The sequence below is a fragment of the Giraffa tippelskirchi genome, chromosome 12 (genome assembly GCF_054371585.1).
Source record: "Giraffa tippelskirchi isolate mGirTip1 chromosome 12, T2T-mGirTip1v1.2.pri, whole genome shotgun sequence".
In the NCBI taxonomy this organism is placed as follows: domain Eukaryota; kingdom Metazoa; phylum Chordata; class Mammalia; order Artiodactyla; family Giraffidae; genus Giraffa; species Giraffa tippelskirchi.
In genome coordinates, this window is record NC_137286.1 from 47,195,846 (window position 1) to 47,214,399 (window position 18,554).

At 49.1% G+C, this 18,554-nt stretch overlaps 1 protein-coding gene across 1 annotated transcript; it reads right to left on the minus strand.

Moving 5' to 3' along the window:
* Nucleotides 1–1,466: 1,466 nt before the first annotated feature.
* On the minus strand, nucleotides 1,467–18,118 carry LOC145528613 (myeloid-associated differentiation marker-like). The gene is made up of 5 exons (XM_081547271.1): nucleotides 18,092–18,118; nucleotides 17,898–17,960; nucleotides 17,548–17,606; nucleotides 14,461–15,409; nucleotides 1,467–1,904 (listed from the first exon to the last, which is right to left on the minus strand). The coding sequence occupies exons 1-5, from the start codon at nucleotides 18,116–18,118 to the stop codon at nucleotides 1,467–1,469; spliced, it is 1,536 nt and encodes a 511-aa protein (XP_081403397.1).
* Nucleotides 18,119–18,554: the final 436 nt, after the last annotated feature.

The following is an 18,554-nucleotide window of genomic DNA, read 5'->3' on the forward strand; positions in this document are numbered from 1 at the left end:
ATAAGGGCTTTATGAACATAGGTGAAGGAACAAGGCTATTCTCTATGATTGACAGCAGGCGCTGATGGGAACCAGAAGCTCCAAGAGATTTTTTGAAAATTATATATGTTTATAGAGATTGCATTATGTCTGAGTCCCAGAGAAACAGGAAGAAGCAGCAGAAAGCAATTGGCACAAGAAGCATGTGTGTGTCCCCTCACGCTCAACTAACACATTTCCTTTGACTATGAAAGCAGCAATCCCACCACCCCCATTCACCTGCCCAAGAAAATTAGAAAATTCCCCTTTCGGAACAGGGTCCCCCAGTAATTTTTGACCTCCTGACTAGAAGAAAAAGGAAAAGAAAACGAGAACACCCAGGCTAACATCCCTTTAAGGCTGTAGTGGCCATGCTCTTCTCCCTGCAGAGGCAGGACTGCTGTTTTGATCACTGAGGCAGGAGGGCCACATCACTGCCCCTCACCAACACTGAAGACAGGTGTCTTTAAGACCCTGGGCTTCTTCAGTAGCTCCTTTTTTGATTCCCCTGACAGTAGTTGGCATGGAAGTCATCTCAACTTCCTCTAAGATGCCATCTAGGCCAGGAATCCCCAATTCTCAGGCCACGGGCAGGTACTGGTCTGTGACCTGTTAGGAACCTGGCTGCATAGCAGGAAGTGAGCAACGGGCATGACCAAAAACATCCCCCCACCCTACCCCAGAGAGAAATGGAAAATTTTCTTCCAAAAAACTGATTCCTGATGCCAAAAATGTTGGACTCCGTTGTTCTTGGCAGTGTGTTTTAGTAAGCCTACAAAAATTCTGGAGATAATCTTTAGGTGGGGCTGAGTACCAGGTGGGGCCCAGGAATTCAGGGTCTCTGCTTTAGACTCCTACTCACTGGGAATTATTGACCTCCAGAGATTTATTTTTTAAATTAGATGAGAGGCACACTGTACACTCTCCCCTACTGGGAGAAAGTGGGCCCAATGCCTAGCTACTTATCCCACCCCCACATACACATGCCTACTAAGGCACCGCAAGGGGGACAGACACGCTTTGGCAACGAGGCCCCTCCGGAGGCCCAGGGTGTGAACAGCTGCACAGAGGACTGTGTGCTGTGGAGTCAGCTCCTTAGGAGGTGGGAGGGGGCGGAGGGCAGAGAAGGAAGGAGTCTCAGGTCCTGATGGATCAGAAGAAGGAAGATGGGGAGAGGTGGTCAGGACACAGGAGATGGGAAAACCAAGGATGACCAGAAAAGGGACAAAAAGTAGAAAATGTAGAAAAGATGAGAGAAGCAAGAGAAAGAGGCAAAACAGGGTGTGGGCCACCACACTAAGCAGGAAGGAAACAGAGCAGAGGGAGGGGGGGAAACAGAAAAGATGAATGGGGAAGGATGTGAGGAGGGAGAGAGGGAGCCAGGAAGAGGATGCCAGAGGATTGCAGAACTTGGTAAGAAGGTGGAATCCAGAGCCCCTGGGCAGAGCTCAGTACCTGATAAAAATGAAGTGGATCCAGTATGCCATGTCAGCCACATAAATCAGCAGGTTGATGGCTGTCAAGATGGCCACAGTCAGTCTCTGGTCCCAGATGCACAGTGTGGAGGGAAGCTCATCACTGCAGCTCACATCACTGGACCGCTGGGGCTGCCCGCCGAACTCCTCATTGAACTGGTAGAGAGGCCAGAGGACCAGGGCACTGGCATAAAGGAGGACAGAGAGGACGGTCTGCCCCAACAGGAAACGAGGGAAGAAGGTGTGTAGTCTGTTCTCGAGTTTGACCAGCTTCAGCAGCATGGCCACGGCCCCCAGTGTGAAGCAGATGGAGTACACAGCCACGCACCACACCAGGGCCGGCTGGTGCTGGTGCAGGGAGGTGTTGCTGATGAAGGCGAAGATGATGCAGGCCACCAATGTCTCCAGCAGCTTGAATAGGCCATGAATGGTAGCAAAATAGAAAGTGGTCTCACCCAGGAATAGTAGCCAGAGAAAGGCCCCTTCCAAGGCGTAAAGCACACACGCAATGCAGGAGAATGCAGTGGCAGCAGTGGCCTGGTCCCGGTAGGGGCCATGGATGTAGGTGATGGGGTACATGATGGAGGCTGAGAGGCAGAAAACGGTGGCAAGGCAGGCATAGGTGAAGAGAAAGCTCTTCCCAGAAAAGGGGAGACTGGGCTGGTACTTGCCTAATTGGACTATGAAGGTGATGAGGGTGATGACAAAGCAGAAGCACCAGATGAACATGGACCAGTGGCTTATGGCCCCCATTCCAGTGCCCAAGCTGGCCACCAGTGAGAAAGCCATGCACGTGGAGAACAGCTGCAGCAGGCGGTAGAAGCATAACAAGACCTTGTCACTGTCCATGTCTGGTACACCACGTGGAGGTCCTGATGGTTGTTCAGGTCACGGTCACTGGTATGGCAGTGATCTTCACTTAGAATCCACTGGAGAAAGATCCAGGTTCCCAGGCAGATTAAACCAGATGCCTGGAAAAGGCTCAGGGCCCCGTAACGGCTGAGGCTTAGGGGAGCCTGAGCTGTGGAGGCTGTGGAGTTAGAACTAATGGTCCAGACATTCGGGTAACAGCACGGCCGCTCCAGAAGGGTTCTCCCCACCCATCACCCCTGGCCTTGTCACGAGACTTGTCTCATCTCACAGCTGGGTTGGGTCTGGCCTCAAACCATGAACATTTTTTAATCTCTTTGTGCTGTGTGCCATTATCTACAGAGACACAGGCAAGGATGGCCCTTATCTGCAATCCCAACCCTTCAAGGATGTGAAAAAAAAAAAAAAGTTTAAAAAATATCTTTGGGTAGAAAATTTTACCAAAACAGACGTGAGACTATTTAAAGTCTTTATTTATTTCACTTAGTGTGAATGTTCTAAAGTTCATTTGCAGAAACAATAATGTATTTGATCACAAGGTATTCTCAGACCCCAGTAGGGTGTCGTGTCAAGAGAGCAGATACACCATTTCACCTGGTTGAGGCTGAAAACTTCTAAATTCTGGAGCATATCTGAACCCAAGGTTTTCAGAAAAGGAATTGCGGATTGTACTGCTGATCCCATTTTACAGATGAGAAAGTCCAGTCAAGTGCCTTGCTTAAGGTCAAAAAGTAGAGTGGGAATCCAGATAAAAATGCTAAAGCTGTGAATTTGAACCCTTGTCTCTACAGCCCACACAACAGCAGGGCCTGGGGGTGGGAGCACAGGACCAAAGCTCGGGGCTCTGGGACCCAGGACACACCTTCAGGGCCATGGCCTCCTTCCACAGCAACCTTAAGACACACGTGTCCCAGCCTGTCCTCCCTGCAGCCATCACTAGAAGGAGCTGCCATCTGAGGGGACACAGCCCTACCCAGAGGAGGGCAGCTTCAGGGGTGAACAGGGAGGAGCCATGGGGTGAGAGCAAGGCCCTGGGGACGAGATGACGTGGGAAGTAGGGGCTACTGTGAATCCCCTCCCACCCCCCAATTTTGCCTTCACATGTGACTCTTCCTCATTGGGAAGAGAGACTCCAACTCAGTATGACTCCAAGGAGGAGTGTCTTGAAGAAACGGCAGAATAAATTAACATAATGTTTCGCTCTTAGGGCTTCCCTGGAGGCTCAGACTGTAAAAAATCTGCCTCAATGCAAGAGACCCTAGTTCAAACCCTGGGTTTGATCTCCTGGAGAAGGGAATGGCAACCCCCTCCAGTATTCTTGCCTAGAGAATTCCATGGACAGAGGAGCCTGGCGAGCTACAGTCCATGGTGTCGCAAAGAGTTGGACATGACTGAGTGACTAACAATTTCGCTTATACTTCTTTTTGTCTCTTAAGCTCCAAAGCTACCATTCAGGTGGGAGTCTGGAAAGATCTAGGAGTGGTCCTACCTGAGCAGGATTTTCCTGGCCTGGGAGACTGGTTAGCAGCTTCCAAATGGGAAGAAGGGATTGGAAATGAACAAGGATGCTGTGTCTGATGTTGATGTGGGGTCCTTCCAGGACATCCCAGGGAGGAGGTGGGGATGGATGGATGATTGGCCTCCTTTAAAGGGCAGGAGCTGAAAGAGGAGGCGCCTGCGGGACCTCTGGGAGAGGACAGCCCTGAGGACGCATGGGGGGTTGGGGTGGGGGCAGGGGTGACAGAAAGGAGATGACTGGGGGGGATCCCAGGGTTTCAGTGACCCTGAGGCAGATGAATGACACTTATCCCCCTGCAACAGGAGGGATGGAGCAGCCACCCTCCTAAGCCACCAGGCTTGGACAGGGAGCCCCTCAGGGAAGCCCACCCTGGGCAATTCTTTTACTAAAGCACCGAGGCATTGCCATCCTCCTGGGAAGTGAGGTCCTAGGTTTGGGCCCAATTTGATTCAGTAAAATAGTGTAATATGGGATTTCTGCACCCAGACTTGTGGAGGTCAATGCATAGTTGCTTTTGTGGATAAAAAATTAATCAGTAGTCATTCTAAGGAAGGAATAGGAAATCTTATTCAAGCCAACCTGACAATTACAACTGGGTCACAGTCTTCCTGAGGAACAGGCATCTATTTAATGATTTCAGTGCTTTTCTGACTATGAGAGGATGCAAGAAACTGGATTCATAAATATTTCTCCTCAAAATATTTATCTGAGTGCCAGTTTTGCCAGTTTTCCCAGAGCACAGAGGGCCTCATCCTCATCTTTGCCCTGAATTCCTTTCAAGGTGGATTGTAAGTCAGTAACTGCAGTTCCTAGTGACTTGATTCTTGTTGAATTGGGTGGTGGGTAACAATCACAATCTTGTTTACTCACAATCTTGCTCCTTTTGGTCTTAATTTCAACCAAAGTTTAGGAGGCATTTTTCACCAATTTGTCTCCAGCAGTTAGGAATATTCATTCCTAGGTCAGTCAAGAATTTTACTGATAGACCACTCAAGTGATATTCCTCATCTTGTCTTGGTAACAGTGGCCTAATCCCCCAAACCACCTGTCCCAGGAGTCTGTCAAACTCTAGAAAACTGTCCCCTCCTGTTGTTTCTTCCCATATCTAATAAATGTAAATATACAAGTAACTCTTACCTTCCTGGAATTTCTGGTTACCATCAAACACTGCTGTCAATCATAGAGAGAAGCCTTGTCCTTTCTCCCACATCTATGATGTTCTTTTTTTAAACCTCAATACAAAGATTAAAAATAATAATATAATTGACATACCCTAATTGATTCAAATTTTCTTAGAACTCAGAAAAACTGAGCAGATTTTTGTTCTCACACAAATCACCATCTCTGTGAGCTCTTCCCACAGCCTCCCCATGCCCAACTTTTCCCAGAGCCTGGGGACATGGCCCAGCCCAGGACAACTAGCAGTTGCACCCCTAAACTCTTAACTTTCTGGTCCCTAGCTCTTAAAAGGCCCCCAGCAGCACTTGCATGACTCTATCTAAAGGTGTATGCCTGAGTGCATCCTCAGCGTGTGGGTCTGTGTGTGGTCGTGTGTTTGTGTTCACACACGCCTTGACACCAGAAGCCCTTCAAAGTAACTGGTGGTTGTGAAGTCATTCCAAGCCTTCTTCCTCTCCCGCTCTCAGCCAAGCCCAGCATCCTGCTCCAGCCTCTTGAGCAGTCCTGGCTCGGTGAGCATAGAGCCACAGAACTCATGAGCCCAGCATAGGTCCAGGCCACCTTGGTGGCATAAACCACAGATACAAGAGAATGCAGGGGCAGAGCTGGCGTGGTTCCAGAAGATGCCTTTAGGCAAGACTGAAGGTAGATAAAGGGCTTATTGATGGAGGCTGAGAGGCAGTAGTGGGTGACATAGCAGGCCCAGGTGATGAGAAAGTTGTCCCAGGAGTGGCATAGGTGATACAGGAGCCCAAATAAGTCAACTATGAGAATGAGGAGGGTCATGGTGAAGCAGAAGCACCAGATGAACATGGACCAGTTACTTAGATCCACTGTCCAAGTGCCCACTCTGGCCATGGGGGAGCAGACCATGCAGATGGAGAGCAGCTTCAGGAAGTGGAGGAAGTAGCCCATGATGGTCAGAGAGCCCAGGCCGGAGAATGGTCAAGAGGAGGGTGTGATGGTCACGTGGATCACTGTCAGAGGACCGCCCTTTGATCCTTGGGAATAGACACTTGAAAAGATCAAGAGGCAGATGAAGTCAGACGCCTGGAAGAGGCTCAGGGCTCTGTGACGGTTGAGGCTCGGGATCTATGGAGCTGGAACCACTGGCTCAGACGCTCGGGAAACAGCACAGCCGCTCCAGATGGTTCTCCCCACCCGTCACCCTCGGCCTCGTCAGGAGACTTGTCTTATTCCAGATCTCACAGCTGGATTAGGTCTGGCTTCAAACCATGAACATTTTTTAAATCTCTTTGTGTTTTGTACCATTATCTATGGAGACGCAAGATAGATGGTCCTTACCTGAAATCCCAGCTCTTCAAGGCTCTGAAAGTGAAAGTCGCTCAGTCGTGTCCGACTCTTTGTGACCCCATGGACTATACAGTCCATGGAATTCTCCAGGCCAGGATACTGGAGTGGGTAGCCTTTCCCTTCGTCAGGGGATCTTCCCAACCCAGGGGTCGAACCCAGGACTCCCACATTGCAGGCAAATTCTTTACCAGCTGAGCCACAAGGGAAGCCCCCAAGTATACTGGAGTGGGTAGCCTATCCCTTCTCCAGGGGATCTTCCTGACCCAGGAATCGAACTGGGGTCTCCTGCATTGCAGGTGGATTCTTTACCAACTGAGCTATGAGGGAAGAATACTTTAAAAAAAGATTCCTTAGAAAATTTGACCTGAACAGACAGGAGACACTTTATGGTTTTTATTATTTTACTTAGTGTGAATACTCAAAAGTTCAGTGACATAAACACTAATGTATATGATTATAAAGTGCTGGCCTCCCAGTGGGCACTGCCAGGGTTGGGAGAGGGGCACCAGCTATCACGGATGCTGGCAATGTTATGCTGTCTGTCTGCAAATTTGTTCCCAAGTTAACCTCCATGAAGTAAGCCTGTGGTTTATACTTATGGTTAAATGACAAGTTTGGATCCATTTAATGGCATAGAGTGAGTTCTTGGGGAAGCAGAGGCATGGGGGTTCCTGCTGTGTGACCCTGGGGAAGGCCCGTGCCCTCTCTGGGCCTCAGTTCCCCCACCTGGAAAGCAGCAGCTTTGCCTGAGTCTCCCAGCAGCCCCTCCTTCACTCTAATCTGTGAGCCTGGACATGGTGCCCCCATCAGAGCACAGCCTGGATATGGCTGAGCCCTGCCTACTCGGCAGCCAGATGTGTGGACTGGAAGATGGTGAGCTGGGAAGGATATGGCCAGGACAGAGGAAGGAAGGAGGAGGTGCCAGAAGGGCAGAGAAGGAGGAGGGGAGATGGACACTCAGAGTGACAAGGAAGTTGTGGGTCGATCACACTCCGTCATGCCAGCTACCTCTTCCCTTCCCCCTCCCCCTCACAGAGGACCCAGAAGATCCTGCCGCACTCTGGACATAAGCACATGCAAGCTTGATTTGCTCCATATCAGAGACTGCAAACCAGTTTGTATTGGAGGTGGCCCATAGGTGTGTTAGGTTTTTCTTCACAGTGTATAGAATAGGTATTATTTCTTCACTAAGTGTTTGGTAGCTGCAGTGTTTTAATTTCACATGAAAATCCACATTTCCAGCTCCTTACGAAGCCTGAGGAGATCTGGTGTCACTGGGTTGTGTTCCCTCAGGAAGGCGAGTAGATGGAGCTGAGCAGCTGCTACGCCATTTATATTGTTTTCCATTCTCATCTCTGTTTAGCATTTTCTATATTTTCTTCTTCTTATGTATAACTGACATAAAGCAGGACTATGAGCATCTTCCATGTGTCCCTTTCTCCTCTTGGGTGTGGCCAGGCTTTCTGCTTGCTCACAGGAGTGTCTACCCCTTCATCCAGGGAGCATCCATGTCCTCAACGTATTTCATAGGCTCTGAAATCATATGTAGACATGTGTGTACATACATGTACATGTGTCTGTAGGGCATATGTGTATCTTTTTTCCTGTTTTGTAAACACGAGATTGTGTCATCCCACAACATCTTGCCTTTCTACCACCCCTGACAGTTGCAGCTGGTCCTCTACAGGGTCCTTCATCCTCTCCATCCCCTTTACTTATTTCCTTCCCTCCTGGTTCCTGTGGGTGTTTGGACTGACCCCCTTGTCTAGGTCAGTGGATCCTCCCCTGTGAGTCTCAGACACAGGGGGACCCAGGATATGACAAGGGGTCTTGGAATCTATGTGACTATCATGCTCTAGAGCAGGAAGTCAGAATCCATTTCTGGAAACTTAGAAAAAGATATTACAAAGACTCTATTTTTTACTTCTGGGTATTCATCTTGATTTCCTTGACCTATAGCAAAAAAATTATTACTATTTTGATTGCTTAAAACAACAGAAACTTATGTCCCATAGTTCTGGAGGCCAGAAGCCTAAAAGCAAGTTGTCAGCAGGGCTGTGTGGTCTCTGATGCTCCAGGAGGGTCATTCCTTTGTTCTTTTAGCTTCTGCAGGCCCCTCAGCTTAGGCTTCCCTGGTGTCTCAGACGGTAAAGAGTCCGCCTGCAATGTGGGAGACCCGGGTTTGATCCCTGGGTTGGGAAGATCCCCTGGAGAAGGGAACGGCTACCCACTCCAGTATCCTGGCCTGAGAATTCTATGGACAGAGGAGCCTGGCAGGCTATAGTCCACAGTTGGACACGACTGAGCAACTTTCACTTTCACTGGCTTGTGGCACTAGTGGTAAAGAACCAGCCTGCCAGTGCAGGGGACATAAGAGAATTGAGATCAATTCCTGGGTCAGGAAGATCCCCTCTAGAAGGGCACAGCAAAGCACTCCAGTATTCTTGCCTGGAGAATTCCATAGACAGAGGAGCCTGGCAGGCTACAGCCCATACGGTTGCAAAGAGTCAGACACAACTGAAGCAACTTAGCATGCACACATGCACATACTGACAAAAGGAAAACAGGAGAAAAGAGAGTTATTGGAGTGGGTTGGGCAAGGCTGCTCTCTTTGGTGGGTGGAGATCAGGATGCTCGATGGGTGTGACATTTAAGAAGATACTGAATGAAGTGAACAGGTTCTATGATGACAACTCCCCAATTCCTGCCTCTGGAGCTGATCTCTCTTGGGATCCACATCCAATCGCCTCCTGATCTCTTCCTCTGAATTTCCCAGGACACATCACACTCAACACGTGCAGTCCCACCTCTTCAATCCCCCACCCCCAATATACACTGATCCTTCCTCATCTTTCCCATCTCAGTCAATGGCACCACCTTCACAGATGCTCTTCACAAAATACTGTGAACCCACCTACTCTTCTTCATCTCTAGAGCCACCTTCTTCATCTCCAGATCCATCCATCTCCTCACCTGCACTCCTGCCATAAGCTTCTAGTTGATTCCTCTGTTTCCATTCTTCCTCAATGTCTGCTTGGACTGAACTCAAACCAAAACACCTTTGAAGGCTTTTCTTCGCTCTCTTGAGATGAAACACAAACTCTAAAACATCACCTCCAAAGCCCTGCAAGCTCAGACCCCTTTCTACCTCTCCAGCCTCCTCACTTCCCTTTGTCCAGCCACCGAGAACGTCTTCCAGTTCCTCTTGGTCATCTCAGCGCCTGTCCCCAGATATGTCTACACCCTCCCAACCCTGAACTGAGACCAGAGCTCAGCCTGCCACATAGTAGTCCTGTGCTCAGTCAATGCCATTTTAAGCCTCAGTTTCCTCATCCAGGGAATGGAGATAATAGCACCTGCTTTTGGACATGATAAATCCTAATTACATCCTGCAAAGAATACCACTGGCAACTTAAGCAGAGAACAACTGTCCTAGAAGCCTGCTGGGTAGCTTGGAGAATTATTAGGGAGAAACCAGGCTTAGACCAGGCTCAGATGAGGAAGGAGGGTTGCTGGGCAGCCAGGGCACAGCCTGGGGCAGCTGGTCCAGGCACTGTGGCCACTAGCAGCAGACACTGGATGCTACTGCAGGCCCCTGCAGAAGGAATTCTGATCTTACCTGTGTCTGTGTGTTACCTACTACTTATGTGTGTGTCCAGACACCACTTGAGGGGCAAGTCAACTATTTATCTGCCTTCTTAAGTTTCTTATGAGTCTGAGGCCTAGTCTCTCACCAAGACTAACGTGATGAGAACATCTTTAAATACTGTCTCAGGTTCTCAGCTGTCCCCTCCCTGGAGACATCCTTCATGCAAAGACTTGGGGTTGTTAGGAGGAATATATGAGATAAAACATGTCTGGTAATCCTCAAACATTTCCTCTAAAGGCAGAAGAGTTGGAATGTATCTTGATTAGGAGGTCTAGCCTAGAATCTGAGCCTGTAAGCTCCTGTAATATTCATTCAACAAACACCTCAATGTGCCACGCTCTCTTCTCAGCATTGGTAATACTTCAGTAGACTCGCCCAGCAGTGAGTGCCTTCCTCAGGGGGACCGGAGAGGTTTGTGCAGAACAAGGGTGGATGGGGAGAATCCCAGCCTGGAGGATGCTGCTGCCACACTTGTCACAAGCAGCGTGGGGCCGTGGACAGCCAGCCAGCCTGGGGACAGGACACCTGGGTCCTGACTCTGACTTTGCCACACACAGGGTGACTCTGGAAAAGACCTCTCTGGGGTCCAGCTGCTCCTCCCCTATGATGAGAGGGTTGGACTAAGCAGAGGACCTTCACACTCTCTTTTGAGCTCCACAGTGAGAGGACTGGACCAGGCTTGCAATTGTGACAAATGACCCTTAATCCCCCAATAGGAGGGATGGAGCAGCCGCCCTGATGAACCATGAGGCTTGGACAGTGAGCCCCTCAGGTGAGCCCACCCTGGACAATTCTTCTACTAAAGCAGAGAGGCATTTCCATCCTCCTGGGAAGTGAGGTCCCAGGGCTGTGTTCAATTTGATTCTGGAAAATATCAGATCATGAGTTTCCTGCACTTAACTTGTGGAGGTAAATACATACTTTCTTTTGTGGATGAACAATGAATAATCAATCTATTAGAAAAATAGATGGAAAATTTATTTCAAGCCAGCCTGAGGATTGCAACTGGGGAGAGTCTCTGTCTGTTCCGAGGATGTAAGAGGGTGAGGACAGCGCCTGCGTGACTTGGGGGAAGGGGAATATGACAACCAGCACACAGCTCGGTAGAAGGTTACTTCACTCAGGAGGAACAGATATCTTGGTTAATGCTTTTAGTGCTTTTCTAAGTGCGGCAAGATGCGAGAAACTGGGCTCATGAAAATTTTTCCTGGCGTTATCTAAATATCTGAGGGCCGGTTCTGTCAGTTTTCTCAGAATACTGAGTGCCTCACCCTGATCTTCACTCTGAATTCCTTCCAGGATTGATTGTAAGTCAAGGACTGCAGTGGTTAATGACTTGATTCTTATAGAACTGGGTGGTGGGCAACATTTTTATATCACAATCCCTTGTGCTCTGGTCTTAATTTCAACCAAGGTTTGGGAGACATTCATAACCAATCTGTCCCAGGGCACCAGGAATGCTCATTCCCAGGTCAGGAGAAGATTTTGTTGGTAGGTCTCACCTAGTCCTGTTAATAGTAACCTTAATCCTCTGGACCACCTGTTTTACTAGTCTGTCAGATTCCAGCAAATATTTCCCTCCTGTTGCTTCTTCCCCTCTCCAGAGTCATACTGTTACAACAATGGATCTTACAGTACTATACTTCAGGTCAATCATTTCAAGTCATTGTTTCTTCTATCTGAGGCTCAATCACATATTTTTTAAAGCAAGAAGCAATTATCTTAGGAAAAGCACAGAGCACAAATAATATGGCCTATGACGTTAACCTAGTCATAAGTAAGTAGGAGTAGGGATGTCTTCTAAGGAGTTACATGATTGGGGCCGAAGAAGAAAATTTATGGTGGAGTAAGTAGTTTTGCCCTTGAGGAGGTCAGGTTAACACATAATGCAGATAGATGCACACTGCACACCAAAGGGCAGAGAGGAGGCTCAAAGAGCAAAGTAAACATTTTGTCGAAATTTTTCTTGTCTTGCCTTAAAATACGGAAATTATTACATCTTAACATTTTTTTGCCATGGGGGTCACCTCCTGGGAGCGCTCCCCATCCACCCTATCTGCCTGTGGGTGAAGATCACATGCTTTTTCCCAGTACAGGAGTGAGGGGCAGCAGTGGGGGGCCTTCCCCTGCCCTCCCCCACAGTTCTGCTTGTCTGGCCCCTCTGGTCCTGGTGACACCAGGATGCTGGGTTCTGTGGGTTTGTGGTTGAGAGCAGGAGACTTTGGGACCTTCACGGCCACCAGTTACTGCACAGATCTGCTGGTCTCCGTGTACTCGTGCCCAGGAACACACACACTGAGCATGCACACAGGCACATGCCTTTATAGAGAGGTCTCCAGGTGCTATCATGGCCCCTTTAAGAGCTAGGGGACAGAATGTTGGGCCTCGGGGTAGTACTCAACTGCTAGATCTCCAGCACTGAGCCAAGCTCTTAGGTTCTGGCTAATATGCAAATTGGGAGACAGGGGGACAGGTTTACAGAGATGGTGGTTTGGGTGAGAATGGAAGTCTGCTCAGTTCCTTCAGAACTCTAGGCAAATTTGGGTCAGTTAGATTGTTGATTTTGTGGTTTTTTGCTTTTATCTTTCTATTTAGGTTTTTAAAAAAGACATTATGGATGAAGGAGAAGGAACAAGGCTTCTCTCCATGATTCAGAGCAGGGACTGATGGGACCCAGAAAGTCCAGGTAATTCTTTAAATTTATATACATTTATGTACATCGCGTTATATATGAGTCCCAGAGAAGCATGCAGGAGCAGCAGAAAGCAACTGGCACACAGAAACTCGCTTGTGTAACATAGTCAAGCATTGGAATTACGTTTACTGTTGTAGCAATAATATCCACCCACCCAACCCACCTGCCAACTGAAAAAGGGTTTTTCCCTTTAAGAATAAGGTCACATAGTAATTTTGGCCCTTGATCAAAAAGAAAAGAAACAAACAAAAACAGAAAAATTACACAGGCTAGTGTGAAATGGAGTATTTCCTGTCTATCAATAAACAGGATGTCACAGTCATCAGGGATTCCAGCCCTCTAAACATGAATTTCTGAGCCCAGGAAGAACAATGCCTGCTATCCAGTGGCTATTGAGTTGACAACACAAGCTGCTGCCACTCCCTACCATGAACAAGGAACTAAGGATGTGAGTAATCAGATCTCTGGATGCTGGCCCCAGATAGCTGAGATGCATATGAAAGAAATGATTTTAGTTAAGTCCAGACTCTTGCATCTTCTCATACATAGAAAAGTGATAAATTCTTTAACTTGAGATATCTGGCTTTCCTTAATTAACAATAATCTTTTGATTTTTAGACTACCTGCTCCTTGTTACAAGCTTCTGTATAACCTGACTCCTGCCGAGCTCCCAACCCCACCTCCTCAAAACATATCTCAGGGTCACTTGAGATGCTGGTTGCCAGGCTTGAAGTCCTAAAAACTCCCATCAAATAGAACATCTCTAATCTTCTAGGTTGTGACTACTTTTTAAAGACGATACTAGCTAACATCAACTTTAAGTGGCTATTTTTCTTTAAGTGGCAGGGTGCATGTTCTTCTGCCTGCAGAGGCAGGATATGCAGTTTCTAGTGCTGAGGCTGAGTCACATCCCTGCCCCTCTGAAATACTTCAGAGGTTGTCTTCAAGAAACTGCAGTTCTTTTCCAATTCAATTTTTGACTTCCCATAGTGTAGTTGGAATGGAAGCCACCTACCTCTTGCTAGCTTTAAGACGAGGTCTAGGCAGAGGGTTTTAGTGAGCCCACAAAAATTCTGGAGCCAATCTCAGGTGGAACTGAGCAACAGGCAGGGCCTCTGGACCCAAGGTCTCTGCTTTAAGCTTGCAACTCACTGGAAACTATTGACCTCTGGAGTATTTTCTTTTAACTTAAAGGGGAAGTGCACTGTACAAGGCCCTATCCTGGGAGAAAGGGGGTCAAATCCCTAGCTACCTCCACACACATCAAACATACACACACCAACTAAGGCACCATCAGGGGGACAGGCACGCTTTGGCAACGAGACCCCTCCAGAGGCCCAGGGTGTGAACAGCTGCAGAGGGCTGTGTGATGCGGAGTCAGCACCTTAGGAGGTGGGAGGGGGCAGCGGGCAGAGGAGGAAGGAATCTCAGGCCCTGATGAATCAGAAGAAGGAAAATATCCTGGTCAGGACACAGGAGATGAGAAAACCAAAGATGACTGAAAGAGGGCCAAAAGGCAGAAAATGTAGGAAGATGAGAGAAACAAGAGAAAGAAGTAAAACAGAATGTGGGCAAACACACAAGACAGGAAAGAGACAGAGCAGAAGGAGGGAAGGAAACAGAAAAGAGTGAGATGAATGGGGAAGGATGTGAGGAGGGAGAGAGGGAGCCAGGAAGAGGACGTCAGAGCTCAGTAAGAAGAGGGAATCCGGAGCCCCTAGGTAGAGCCTCAGTCACTGACCAGGGTCAAGATCACCATGTCCGCCACGTAAATCAGCAGGTTGATGGCTGTCAGGATGGCCACAGCCAGTCGCTGGTCCCAGACGCACATGTAGGAGGTGAACTCATCAATGCAGCTCAACTCACTGGACCGCTGGGGCTGCCCGCCGAACTGCTCGTTGAACTGGTAGAGAGGCCAGAGGACCAGAGCAGTGGTGTAGAGGAGGACGGCGACCACAGACTGCCCAAACCCACAACAGGAGTAGGGCAGGCTCTTGTCACAGTCACACCAGTGCCACAATATAGCCACGGCCCCCAGTATGAAGCAGATGCAGTACACGACCACACACCACACCAGGGCTGGCTGGTGCTCATACGGGTAGGTGTTGCTGAGGAAGGCGAAGATGACACACGCCACAAAGATCTCCAGCCTCTTGAGCAGGCCTAGCAAAGAGTAGGAGGACTCACTGGTCCGGGCGCAGGTCCAGACCACTTCGATAGCATAAGCCGTGGAAACGATGCAGGAGAATGCAGTGGCAGCAATAGCATGGTGTCGGGGAGAGCCATCGGGAAAAATCTGAAGGTAGATGATGGGGTAAATGATGGAGGCCGAGAGGCAGAAAAGGGTGCAGTAGCAGGCGGAGGTGATGAGAAAGCTGTCCCAGGAGAAGTGAAGTTTATCCTGGAGTCCACACAACTCAAATATGAGGGTAAGGAGGGTCACGGCGAAGCAGAAGCACCAGACAAATACGGACCAGTTACTTATGTCCTCACTCCAAGCGCTCTCCCTGGCCACTAGGAAGAAGGCCATACAGGTGGAGGGCAGCTGCAGGAAGTGGAGGGAGTAGCCCGTGTTGGTCACAGAGTCCAAGCCTGACGACAATGACATGGATGTCATGATGGTCATGTGGGTCTCCGTCAAAGGAATGGCTGTGGTCCTTGCAAAGGACTCACCAGGTAAAGATCCAGCTCTGGAAGTGGATTAAGTCAGACGCCTAGAAAAGGCTCAGGGCCCTGTGACAGCTGAGGCTCAGCATCTGTGGAGTTTGAACCAATGGTTCAGACACCTGGGTAACTGCACAGTTGTTCCAGAATGGTTCTCCCCACCCATCACCCTCGGCCTTGTCAAACTTGGCTTATCCCAACGTCACAGCTGGGCTGGGTCTGGAGTCAGACCATAAACATTACTTATCTCTTTCAGCTTTTGCCATTACTATCAGAGACACAAGGTAGAATTGTCCTTATCTGTAACTCCAACCTCCAAGGCTCTGAAAATTGTAAAAGTTAAAAAAAATTTATTTCGTAAGAATATTTGGCCTGAACGGACATGAGACAGTTTATGATCTTTCTGTGTTTCACTTAGTGCAAAAGTTCAATTGCAAAAACACTAGTATATTTGACTGGGGCTTCCCAGGTGGCGCTATGGTAAAGAATCCGCATGCCAGCGCAGGAGATGCAGGAGACATGGGTTGATCCCTGGGTGGGGAAGAGTCCCTGGAGTAGGAAATGGCAACCCACTCCAGTATTCTTGCCTGGAGAATCCCATGGACAGAGGAGCCTGTTGGGCTACAGTCCATGAGTTTTGAAAGAGTCAGAGGTGACTGAGCACACACACAGAACAGAATGTGTTTGATTACTAAGTGCTTTCAGACCCCAGTAGGGTTTTATCTCCTATAAAATAGATGCACCATATAACCTGTCTGAAACTGAAAAATTCTGACTCTGGAGCAGATCTGACCCCAAAGTTTTCAGAACAGGGATTGTATAAATACATTGTCCTGCTAATTATCTGACAAAGAAAAAATTAGGCTCAGGGAACCAAGTGCCTCAAATAACGTTCCATGGATAGGAATGAGAACCCAGATAAAAACGCCAAAGCTGTGAGCCTGAACACTTTGCTTTACAGCCCACATGTCACCAGAGCCCGTGGGTGGGAGCCAAGGAAAAAAGCTCGGGGCTCTGGGACCCAGGACACACCTTTATAGCCACGGCCTCCTTCCACAGCAACCTGAAGACACATGTGTCCCGGCCTGTCTTCCCTGCAGCATCACTAGAAGGAGCTGCCATCTTAGGAGACACAGCCCCGCCCGGAGGAGGGCAGCTTCAGGGGTGAGCAGGGAGGAGCCATGGGGTGAGAGCAAGGCCCTGGGGACAAGATGACATGGGAAGTAGGGACTGTTCTGAATCCCCCCCCCCAATTTTGCATTCACATGTGATTCTTCCCCATTGGGGAAGGGAGACCCCAACCTAGCATGACTCCAATGTGGAGTATCATGGGGGAACCACAGAATAAATTAACATAATGTTTGGTTTTTAAAGGGCTTCACTGATAGCTCAGTTGGTGAAGAATCTGCCTGCAATGTAGAAGACCTCAGTTCAATTCCTGGGTGGGGAAGATCCGCTGGAGAAGGGATAGACTACCCACTCCAGTATTCTTGGGCTTCCCTTTTGGCTTAGCTGGTAAAGAATCAGCCTGCAATGCAGGAGACCTGGGTTCGATCCCTGGGTTGAAGCTGCCATCCCACTGTGAGTCTGGGAAGATCTAGGACTAGTCCTACCTGAGTGAAGATTTTAGGCCTGTGAGACTGGTTCACCTGGGTTATGCTCAGCTGTGTCTGACTCTTTTCGACCCCATGGACTGTACCCTCCAGACTCCTCTGTCCATGGAATTTCCCAGGTAAGAATACAGGAGTGGGTTGCCATTTCCTTCTCCAGGGGATCTTCCCAAACCAGGGATCGAACCTGTGTCTCCTGCTTTGGCAGGCAGATTCTTTACCACTTAGTCACCTGGGAAGCCCCTCCACCCCTCATCCCCAGCCCCCGGTTAGCAGCTTCCAAGCTGGGAAGAAGGGATTGGAAATGAACAAGGATGCTGTGTCTGATGCTGATGTGAAGTCTTTCAGGGTATCCCAAGGAGGGGGTGGGGATGGACAGATGATCGGCTCCCTTTTACGGGCAGGAGCTGAAAGAGGAGGCACCTGCTGGACCCCTGGGAGGGGACAGTCATAAGGATGCACCTTGGACTGGAATGGGGGGACAGAGTGGAGATGACTCGGGGGGATTCCAGGGTCCCAGTGGCCCTGAGGCAGCCCAGTAGATGTCTTCTGACCCAGAAGAGATGCAGGCATGGAGCCAACCTTCCCCATGGAGGAGGGGCCTGGACTGGAACTGAGACAGGAGAACAGGGGCCTAAAGGGGTTTCAGGGCTATGACAGGGACACATGGCCAGAGTGGCAGGGACCCTGGAGACCATGGAATTGCCCAGGTCACCTGCCCAAGACTGTCCTGCCAGCCAGGGCTGCAGTCCTGCTCACACAGGGGCTCCTCCAGGGTCCAGTGTGTGGAGGGAGTGAGGCCCCTCCCCAGCCCGCCCCCTCCTCAGGGACAGCCCTCCTGTTTCCAAGGGACTATTTGCTGAGAGGCCCCCAGAGCTGAAAGGCCAGCACCCTGAGCCCCTACCAGCTTCCTGCCATCAGGGGTCTTGTCTCCTTTGCTGATAATAAACCCTGCGATGAGCTGAGGCTGGAAAGAGAAACACAGAGCAAACCTGAGAACATCCCTGGACTCCCAAAGCTCCTTGAGCCCCAGTTACCAGTGGAGCCCTGGAGCCTGCTGGCCTCCCAGTGGGCACTGCCAGAGTATGGGAGAGGTACCGTGGTGAGGGAGGCAGGGGGTGTCATACCGTCCCTGAACTTTTCCCAACTTACTACCAAAATGACCCTGTGATTCCTACAGAGTAAATGACAACTTTGTGTCCATTTAATGTCACAGTCATGAAATTAAAAGACGCTTACTCTTTGGAAGGAAAGCTATGACAAACCTAGACAGTGTGTTAAAAAGCAGAGACATTACTTTGTTGACAAAGGTCTGTGTAGTCAAAGCTATGGCTTTTCCAGTAGTCATGTATGGATGTGAGAGTTGGACCATAAAGAAAACTGAGCACCAAAGAACTGATGCTTTCGAACTGTGGTGCCACAGAAAACTCTTGAGAGTTCCCTGGACAACAAGGAGATCAAAACAGTTAATCCTAAAGGAAATCAACCTGAATATTCATTGGAAAGACTGATGTTGAAGCTGAAGCTCCAATACTTTGGCCACTCGATGCATACAGCCAAT

Excerpts from the sequence above, each read along its gene's own strand:
- LOC145528613 (XM_081547271.1), bottom strand. The coding sequence starts at position 18,118 with ATGACACCCCCTGCCTCCCTCACCACG. Across the intron at positions 17,961-18,091 it reads CCCCTGCCTCCCTCACCACG|CCTCAGCTCATCGCAGGGTT; the intron begins GTACCTCTCCCA and ends TTCTCTTTCCAG. Across the intron at positions 17,607-17,897 it reads CCCCTGATGGCAGGAAGCTG|TTCCAGTCCAGGCCCCTCCT; the intron begins GTAGGGGCTCAG and ends CTCCTGTCTCAG.